Source organism: Helianthus annuus, chromosome 10, assembly GCF_002127325.2.
Source record: "Helianthus annuus cultivar XRQ/B chromosome 10, HanXRQr2.0-SUNRISE, whole genome shotgun sequence".
NCBI classification, from domain to species: domain Eukaryota; kingdom Viridiplantae; phylum Streptophyta; class Magnoliopsida; order Asterales; family Asteraceae; genus Helianthus; species Helianthus annuus.
The window spans coordinates 123,178,917-123,189,198 of record NC_035442.2 but is presented as its reverse complement, the minus strand read 5'-3'; the positions used below and the strand labels follow the sequence as shown (position 1 = coordinate 123,189,198).

At 46.8% G+C, this 10,282-nt stretch overlaps 2 protein-coding genes across 2 annotated transcripts; both read left to right on the top strand.

The window, feature by feature from the left end:
- Positions 1 to 327: 327 nt before the first annotated feature.
- Positions 328 to 6,225, top strand: LOC110882073. Its single transcript, XM_022130170.1, has 3 exons — positions 328 to 459; positions 4,000 to 5,667; positions 5,860 to 6,225. Exons 1-3 carry the CDS (start codon positions 328 to 330, stop codon positions 6,223 to 6,225), a joined length of 2,166 nt encoding a protein of 721 aa, XP_021985862.1.
- Positions 6,226 to 8,922: 2,697 nt separating this feature from the next.
- On the top strand, positions 8,923 to 9,615 carry LOC110882074. Its single transcript, XM_022130172.1, has one exon. The coding sequence runs from the start codon at positions 8,923 to 8,925 to the stop codon at positions 9,613 to 9,615; it is 693 nt and encodes a 230-aa protein (XP_021985864.1).
- The last annotated feature ends 667 nt before the right edge of the window (positions 9,616 to 10,282 follow it).

The window sequence follows — 10,282 nt, the reverse complement described above, 5'->3', positions numbered from 1 at the left end:
CATAGCTTGTTCTGCCTGATGTGTATGGTTGAGGGGAGGCCAGCGAATCTGGCGAGTATCTTGGCGTGGTCGTTAGCGAGGCCAAAGAAGGGGGGTAAGAATGCGAGGTTGTATGGCGGGCCGTACATCACGATGTTAGCGGCCAATTTAGGTGTTTTTGCTGATTTTCCGCCTGATCAGATGCGTGTAGGACCAGTTCCAGCACTCATGGAGCTGAAGAGTCTATAGCTGGCGAGGATAGTGACAGTGGCGACGCCACCAGCGTGGGAGGCAGTGACTGAGGGGCAGCAGGTGCCACCTCCACCAGAGTCAGCCGCCGCAGAGGCGATGCAAGGTGCCGTTCCCCAGCGTATTCGGCCGCCACTACAGAGGCATCAGTTGCCAGTACGTGAGCGCCCTGTCAGGCAGCCGCGGCCAGTGCCGCTGACTTTGGAGGGATTATATGACAGAGTAGAGCAGGTTAGACAGGAGATGCATGAGGGGTTTCGGGCTATTTATGATCATTTTCACATACAGCCACCATCATCGAGGCAGCCACAGCAGGAGGAGCCTGCTGGTGGAGAGCAGGGTGGAGCAGGAGACGCATGAGGATGTGCAGCAGTGCTTGGAGCATTTATATCTTTTGTTTTATTTTATGCTGTTTTTGATCCTCATAGTCGGTTTGTATTGATATGATATATTGGTTGGTCGGGTTGTGGGTTGGTTGATACTTGTTTGATGATACTTTGATGGTATGTATTATTTTGGGTTGGTATGTTTGAGTGATAGGTTGATTTTGATGCCGCTTCCGTTCGCGTGTCCGAGTTAGTACAGTATGCTGAGCGCGTTTTGGATTGGAGGGCATGTGTGGTATCGACTGGCATACTGACAGTCTCACATATGATTCAGCTAAGTCGTTCCACTTGTATACTTGTATATTTATTTATTTTTTGTTTTTAGGTTTTAGGAGTCGGGTTTCCATCCTTGCATTAGGGACAATGCAACATTCAAGTGTGGGGATGGGAACTTGTAGTTAGTGAGTCTTGAGTCGAAAAATGGAAAAAAAATTAAAAAATTGAAAAATCCAAAAAAAATTGAAAAAATCAGAAAATGTCTTTTGAAATAAGAAGTTTGCAAAATAAAAACGGAAAATGATAGAAAAGTCGGGTTTTTGATCGGGGTCAAATAATAATAATATGAGATAAAAAAATCGTGCTTGTGTCTAGTTTGGGATGCGCGGGTAGGCTTGATTCGGTTTCGGGTTCCTTTGATATTAATTATACCTAATTGTCGGTCTACTAGTGGGTTCTCATTTAGGGAAAGTGGGGAAATTGAAACCGCCAATAATAGTATAAGGGATGCCGTTATAAGCTAAGATTGTTAGAGTTTTTGGTCATTATCTCGTTGGAAAAAGGAAAAAAATAAATAAATAAATAAGCGAGCTAGAAACTAAATGAAAGTAGCCATTCTATGTAATCTGTGGTTGGGGATAGCGACTCTACAGCCGGAATACCGCTAGGATGTGTGAAATCGACCTTGCAAAATAAATAAAAAGTACCGAGGCCTATGTAATCTGTGGTTGGGGATAGCGACTCTACAGCCGGAATACCTCTGGGATTAGGGAAAGCAACGTCTACGCTCGTAAATGTGAAAAAAAAAAAGAAAAAAAAATGAGAAGAATAGATTTGATTTTAAACTCTCTTGATCTTGGTATAAGGCGGTTAGGAAATAACCCAGTGGTGGTTCCTTTTGTCCTATAAGCTTGAGGGGGGAGTAGGTGGACTTGCAATTCTTAGCGTGAGACCCTAGGTGGATTGACCGAACTTGAACCTAAATTGCATGATAAGGGCTTGAAACCGGGTTGGGTTTAAGAGGATCATTATACTTGTAATCGCGGCTAACACGAGTATCGATTTAATAAAATAACTTAAGCTTTTGTCCCGATCGACTATCCTGACTATGATTCCGTTTGCATTATTCTTTTTCGAGGACGAAAAAAAGATAAGTGTGGGGATATTTGATGTATTGCAAAATACATCGGTATTCGCGTCAGTTTTAGTCGTTAATTCGTTAGTTTTAGTGTCGGTTTTAGGTAGGATGTATATACTTTTGATTGTTTCGTGTTTTCCAGGTTTTTTTGCAGCAAAAGGAACAGATACGAGGTAAAATCTGGGCAGGAGAAAGTTTGGCACGGAAACCGAGGAGTCGGGAGCTGAAACGGAGCGAAAAATACATTCCTGGAGCTTCCAGGCGGCCCGCTTGGGCTTTGAAACATTTCCAGGCGCCCCGCATGAACTTAACAAGCAGAATTGAAGATATTTAAGTTCAGGCGGCCCGCCTGAACTTAAGGGAAACCACGAAGCGGGCCGCGAGCCATTAGTGAACGATTTCTGATGATTTAGCCCTAAGGCGGCCCACGTTAACCTTTCAAGTTATATGAAGCGGGCCGCGAGAAGGCTCTATGTCGGCACAGAATCGTGATCAGCAAGCAAATTAGGGTTTTATGGTTATATAATGATCATCATTGATAACAGCCGAGGACAACACCACAATTACGAAGTTTAGACATCTCTGGACGATCATAGAGGCTGATTGAAGACGTTTGAAGGCACGGAACTGCTGGGAATCATTATTGAAGCACAGAAGCATTCGGGATTGGAGTTCACGGGTTTTATAACCTTGTTTCTTTCGTTTTCGTTTGTTTCTTGTTATTTGATGATGAATTCTGTTTTTACCATGATTAATACTATGTTGTTCGACATGATTATTGGCTAAATTTCCGTTGCTACCTAGACATGGTTGAATGATTGCTTAAGTTTGATTATTTTTGGATTTATGGAAGCTATGGATTGTTTATAAATTGTAAACGGTTTGTTCTATCACTTAGATGTGGTTGCATGCTTGATATTGTTTAATGATTAATTGTTGCTTCGCATGAATCTTGGTGACGGTCTTTATCACATAATAGAATCGTGCTAGGTTTTAGGTTTTGGTGACTGTCTATATCACGTAATAAATCTAGAATCTTTAGGGTTAAATCGGCCGATAAACCTTAGAAGTAATAATTGGTAATTTTATAAAATCAAGTGTTCTACTAATCATCAATAGCTGTAAGGTGCGAGATTATTACTAGGTCTAAGTGATTAAATCGTAAGGTGGGTCCTTCTTAGGAAGTTAACCTTTTGGCTGCTGTCTAGCAAGTCTAACTGAGAAAACAAACCTATCCTAGGTTTAGGTCTCGTAAGGGAGTGAGCCTCGTAGGATACTTTTATAAACCCAATTAGATGTCTTGTAAAGGAGTCTAATAACCGGTAAATTAACAACCTTTAGGGGATCTTAGCGCGCTCTTGAGAAGGATTAGGGGTCCTTTGATTTCCCGAAGGGTGAGAATCCCAAGATCCCGGTTCCATAGCAGACAACTTCCATTTATAATCAACACTAAAAGCAATCAGGATTCCTGTCTAGGTAGTTCCTTCATCATCTTTGAGTTCGGTTTTCGTGAGAGTTCGTGCCTTGTCTGTCCGTTCGTCTAGTTAATTTAGTTTAATTTTAATTACAATTTTAGGATTTTTTTTAGAAACCCCCCCCCCAAATTAATAAACAATTTAGTATGTCGTGTCAGTCCGAGTCTAGATAGAGTCGTAGCGTAATCAGTAGAGTCTCGTGGGTTCGATACTCGGACTTACTTTAGCTTTACTACATCGATCGGTTCACTTGCCGGTTGTGTGTTTTAGGGTTTAGGTCGAGTCTTAGTTTTATAAATTTAAAGCTTAGAGAGTCTAGAATTAGGGTAATTTAGTTAGTTTTATTTGATCCCTTTTCAGCACATCAAGTTTTTGGCGCCGCTGCCGTGGACTCTTGGCGATTGCGCTGATTACTTTGTTTGGACTTACTTGACATATTACGTGCTATTTGTTTCTTTGTTTGAGTCGTAGGTGTCTAAGTAATTTAGTGTCTTTTTTATAGTTAGTCGAGTCATTTAGTAGAGTCTTCTTACTTGTTTGTTCTCGGTTTTTGCAGTGGATGCCCCATACGCGCTCGCAGGGACCGCCGCCGTTGCCGTTTGCACTCAAGTCTTCCTTTTCGTCTTCTACGTCCGAGGTACGTGCTTCTAGCTCTACTTCATTTTCACAGTCCACCCCAGCTTTCGATTTTACACCAAAGTCTTCACCCCACAATTCCCCGCCACCCACCCGTCCACCTAGTCCACCACCCGTAGTTCACATGGCCCGTAGGACAGTTTACGACCAGGCTACCACCGGCTTCGCCGGTGGTAATTCCCCCATCACCCTTCCCGAGATCCCGAACGATCGGTCTTGGCAGATACCATCCTACATTATGACCGCCATCACCAATTCCTGCCAGTTCCATGGTCGTGACGACGAGGATGCCCCCGCCCATATCAATCGCATCACTCGTCTCTGCAGCACCTTCTCCATTGAGGGTGTCAATCTTGATGCTAGGTATCTTCAGGTTTTTCCGTTCTCACTTGCTGGACGCGCAGCCGTCTGGTTCGATTCCCAGCCTGCTGGCACTTTCACTACTTGGGCAGGCCTTCGCGATGCATTTTTAGCCAAGTATTTCCCGCCAGCCAAGGCATCTCGCCTTCGTGACCAGATTCATTCATTTCGTATGGAGCCAGATGAGCCTTATCACTTAGCTTTGGAGCGTTTTCAGACCCTGATTACCCGTTGTTCTCAGCATGGTCTATCTGACTGGGCGTTAGTAGAGAAGTTCTACAATGGACTTACTCCTGAGATTAGGGCTCGTTTCGATACTTCAGCAGGAGGGCAGCTTATGGGAAAGAAGACAGTGGCGGAGTGCAATGATTTATTTGAGAGTTTTGCCCACTCCGATATGGACTACAGCACTACCAGCAGGACTTCCATTCCTGTGCGTACCACCTCGGCCGGTCGAGGGGTAAACCAAGTTGGCTTGGATTCATCGGTAGCTGCTGCAGTCGAGAGAGCGAAGGAGGAATTGAGGCAAGAGATGAGGCATGAGTTGAATGAGATAAAGAAGAAAGTCGATAGGTGTGAGGTTTGTCGAGGAGGACATGATACTATAGATTGTCCTACGATCACTCTTGAGCAGGTAGAGTATATAGCCGGCCAGTCTAGGGGTCCCACGAATCCGTTCAATAATTGGCGCGGTAGTGGTAATTCGAGTGGTTATCGTTCGTCTGGAAATCCTCCTGGATTTCCATCTGGTCAGTATCAGAGTAGAGGGCCCGGTATTTACACGCATTCTGGTTCAGGGCAGTTTAGTGGGTCAGGTTCGGGTGGTCAGTTTTCGAGTGGAGGACCGACTCAGGAGAGTCATGGTGGTGGGAAGGCTCCTGAGGTTAGCACGAACAGGTCGGAGGAGATGTTCGCCCAGATGATGACGCGGACCGATGCGTTCATGAAAAATCAGGAGCAAACTAACAAGAACAACAAGCTTCAGTTCAAGAATCAGCAGGCCTCCCTCCTCGATCTTCAGAGGACAGTAGGCGGGCTTGCTAAGCAGTTACAGGAGCACCCACCGGGTCAGTTTTCGGGAAACACTTTCCCGAATCCCGCGAATCAGTCAGCGAAGGCGATTACGACCCGTAGTGGGAAGAGTTTGGGAGAGGTAGTGAGAGAAAGAAAGGTTGAAGAGGTAGAAGAGGAGGTCGATGAGGAGATCGAGATGGAGGCTCCAGGCAAGGTGCACACGAGGCTAGCCCCAGCAAGTACCGCACACGCCGAGGAGTCGCTAGTAGAGCAGAGAGTGGAGAAGCAGCCGACGAGGGGTCGGCCGGAACCGGTGATTGATTATTCTCGCCTTCCGTTTCCCGCCCGTGCCAGGCAGCAGAAATATGCTCAGGAGTACGGGAAATTCCTTGAGATGTTTACTCAGTTGAAGATCAATCTTCCGTTCATTGAGGCACTTCAGTCTATGCCTAAGTACGCGAAATTCCTTAAAGATCTTTTGAAGCGTAAGGAGAGAATCGGTGAGCTTTCGAATATTCCATTGACAGGAGGTTGTTCCGCGGTAGTCTTGAATAAGCTACCAGAGAAGTTGACCGACCCTGGCACATTAACGATTCCATGTTTCTTTGGGGGAGCCGTTACCCCTTCTCACGCCTTAGCCGATTTAGGGGCCAGCATCAATCTGATGCCATTCTCGTTGTATGAGCGTCTTGGTCTAGGAGAGCTTACACCCACGCGCATGTCATTGTCCTTGGCTGACCGATCAGTCAAGTATCCTCGTGGGATAGTATAGAATTTGTTGGTGAAGGTCGATAGGTTTGTGTTCCCAGTAGATTTCGTTGTGCTCGACATGGAGGCCGATGAGAGAGTTCCTATTATTCTAGGCCGTCCATTCCTTCGAACCGCAAAGGCGATCATTGACGTCTTTGACGGTAAGATTTCTCTTCGTGCGGGGGACGAGGTTGTCACATTCGAGATCGATAGGGCGATGCAGCATCCTAGTTGTGGAGACGATGTTAGTGGGCCGTGTCATTCCGTCTACTTTCTCAATTCATTCATATCTTGTGTCGACACGTTCTTCGAGTACATTAGTAGAGCCGATCTGGTAGGTGAGGGAGTGGTTGACGGGCATTCTGAGGATGAGGTAGATGAGGTAGAGGAGGAGCAGTTTGATGAGAGTGACGAGGTTAGTGCTGAGCCATTAGAGCTCGATGCGATTAGTGATGAGAGTACTCCTGTAGAGATTCCACCGCCTTTAGAACTTAAGGTTCTTCCTTCACATCTCGAGTACGCGTTTTTAGGAGAGAAGCCGAGTATGCCTGTCATCATTTCTTCGAAGTTGACAGAGGAGGAGAAGGCGAGGTTGATTGAGGTGCTTAGAGAGCACAGTGATGCGATTGCATGGAGGCTATCCGATATCAAGGGCATCAGCCCTACCTTTTGCACCCATCGCATTCTGATGGAGGATGTTTTCAAGCCTGTAGTGCAGCCGCAGCGTCGGTTGAATCCGAATATGCAGGAGGTAGTGAAGAAGGAGGTGATGAAGTTGCTGGAGTCTGGGTTGATCTATCCTATTTCTGATTCAGCTTGGGTGAGTCCTACGCAGGTCGTCCCGAAGAAAGGGGGGATGACGGTTGTTCTGAATTCGAAGAATGAGCTTATTCCGTCTCGTACTGTTACGGGTTGGCGTGTGTGCATTGACTATCGAAAGTTAAATGACGCCACTCGTAAAGATCATTTTCCGCTCCCATTCATTGATCAGATGCTTGAGCGTCTCGCGGGTCAGCAGTTCTATTGCTTTCTCGACGGGTTTCCGGGTTATTTCCAGATTCCTATTGCACCAGAGGATCAGGAGAAAACCACTTTTACATGTCCATATGGCACATACGCGTACCGACGCATGCCATTTGGATTATGTAACGCTCCTGCTACATTCCAGCGTTGTATGATCGCGATCTTTCAGGATATGGTCGAGAGTTCGATGGAGGTTTTTATGGATGACTTCTCAGTGTATGGTAGTTCTTTCGATCAGTGTTTGACGAATCTTGAGAGGATGTTGAAGAGATGTGTGGAGACGAAGTTGATGCTGAACTGGGAGAAGTGTCACTTCATGGTGACTGAGGGGATTGTGCTAGGGCACAAGATTTCGCGAGCAGGTATTGAGGTTGATAGAGCGAAGATAGATACGATTAGCCAGCTTCCTCCTCCGACTAGTGTGAAGTCGGTTCGTAGTTTTCTCGGTCATGCGGGATTTTATAGGCGCTTTATTAGGGATTTTTCCAAAATCACTCGCCCCATGACGCGATTGTTGGAGAAGGACGTTCCTTTCGTCTTTGACGAGGAGTGCCTTCGTGCGTTTGAGTTTCTGAAGGAGAAGTTAGTGAGTGCACCGATCCTCGTGTCGCCTGATTAGAGCTTACCATTCGAGCTGATGTGCGACGCGAGTGACTACGCAGTTGGTGCGGTGTTAGGGTAGAGACGGGAGAAGCATTTTCACCCGATCTACTACGCGAGTAAAACGCTGAATGATGCCCAGGAGAATTACACCACCACGGAGAAGGAGTTGTTGGCGGTGGTGTTCGCGTTCGATAAATTCCGATCATATCTCGTTCTTTCGAAAACCGTCGTGTTCACTGATCATTCTGCTCTGCGTCACCTGTTTCAGAAGAAGGACGCGAAGCCGCGTCTTATACGATGGATTCTGCTTCTTTCCGAGTTCGACATTGAAATTAAGGATAAGAAGGGGGCAGAGAATGTGGCGGCGGACCACTTGTCCCGCTTAGAGGATCCGAAGCGAGAGGAGATTCGTGAGGAGGTGATAGGAGATAGATTCCCTCACGAGTCTATTGATGCTCTCACGGCAGGAGCCGTGGATCTCCCGTGGTATAGCGATATCGCGAATTATTTGGCCGACGGGTTTGTGATGGAGAGTTTGAGTGCGCAGCAGAAGCGGAAGCTGATGAGGGACGCTAGGAAGTACATATGGGATGACCCTTACCTTTTTAGGATTGGAGGCGACCGTGTACTTAGGAGGTGTGTTAGTAGGGAAGAAGGTGTCGGGATCCTGAGGCACGTGCACGAGGGTTTGACAGGAGGTCACCACGGAGCACATACGACCGCGCAAAAATTCTTCAACTGCGGTTTCTTTTGGCCTACGGTGTTCGAGGATGCTCAGGATTTCGTTAGGGCCTGTGATGCCTGCCAGCGTACAGGCAATATCTCATTCAGGAATGAGATGCCCTAGAACCCCATTCAGGTGTTGGAAGTTTTTGATGTGTGGGGCATTGATTTCATGGGACCTTTCCCTCCTTCGAGTGGGAATAGGTACATCCTCGTTGCGATTGACTACGTTTCGAAGTGGGTGGAAGCTCAAGCTTTGCCCACGAACGATGCACGAGTGGTGGTGAGGTTTTTGAAGAAGTTGTTCACGCGATTCGGTACTCCTAAAGCACTTATTAGTGATCGCGGTACGCATTTTTGTAACGCGGTGATGGAGAAGGCGTTGGAACGGTATGGAGTCACGCACCGTTTTTCTACCGCGTATCATCCACAGACGAGCGGTCAAGTGGAGAACGCGAATCGAGGAGTGAAGAGGATTTTAGAGAAAACGGTCGGGAAGAGTCGGAAGGATTGGTCCGACAAGTTAGATGATGCGTTATGGGCATTCCGCACCGCCTACAAAACGCCGCTAGGTACGACACCGTTTATTATAGTTTATGGGAAAGTGTGCCATTTACCGGTCGAGTTAGAGCATCGGGCTCTTTGGGCACTCGAAACGGTGAATTTAGATTTGACCGAGGCCGCTAGGAGAAGATACTTCCAAATTCATGAGTTGGAAGCCCTTAGGGATGCGGCATACGAGCGTTCATGGAGTATTAAGGAGAAGACGAAGGCGTTGCATAATCGGAAGCTTAAGGGGTTGAAGGAGTTCAAGGTTGGTGATCGGGTGCTCCTTTACAATTCGAGGTTTAAATTGTTTCCCGGGAAGTTGAAGTCGAAGTGGACGGGACCGTATGTTGTGAAGGAGGTGTTTCCGCATGGTGCGATCGAGCTTTACAATAAGGGGAGTGACAAGTCGTGGAAAGTGAACGGTCACCGGTTGAAGCATTATTTAGGAGGGCCCATCGACGACGTCGAGAAGGAGGAAACTCCTCTCGAAGATCTTCCGGATACCACCGCGTAGGTTCTTGGGTGAAAACTCAAGTGTAGAGTTTGTATATTGAGTCGTTGTCCGTATCGTGTCGCTAGTTTAGGTGTTTTTGCGTCATGTGTCGTTATATTGTATTTGCGTCCGTTTTGTGTTTTGTCAAAGTGTTTTGCAGGTACATCCTCTCTCGCACGGCCGAAGTCGACTACCGAACAGCCTCACAGGTACGTTAACGCTAAAAACGGAGAAATAGGGTGCAGGGGTAATATGGGAATAAATAAAAGTGAATTTTTGCTGCAAACCTGCTATTCTGTAACAAATTGTTGCTGTAATAAGTTGCCCAGGCGGCCCGCTTACCCATTCCTCTTTAGTTAAGGCGGGCCGTTTGGGCCCAAAAAGGTTTTTGAGACAGTGATGGCTCGCGGCCCGCTCCAACTTAACTCACACTTTCACGCGGGCCGCTTGGCAGTTCAGAATTTTAAGGAAAAATAATGGCTCGCGGCCCGCTTCATATCCTCATTGTACCTCATGCGGGCCGCGTGAAGTCGGTAAGTCGGTAACATCACCGTTTCCCCCAAATCAACATCAGTTCAAGCCCTAACAACATCTTCACCTCCCGACCGGCGATTATACCACCACCACTTCCAACTCCGGCGATTAACTTCATCATTCCACCACTACTACTTCTAACCACTGCCACCCT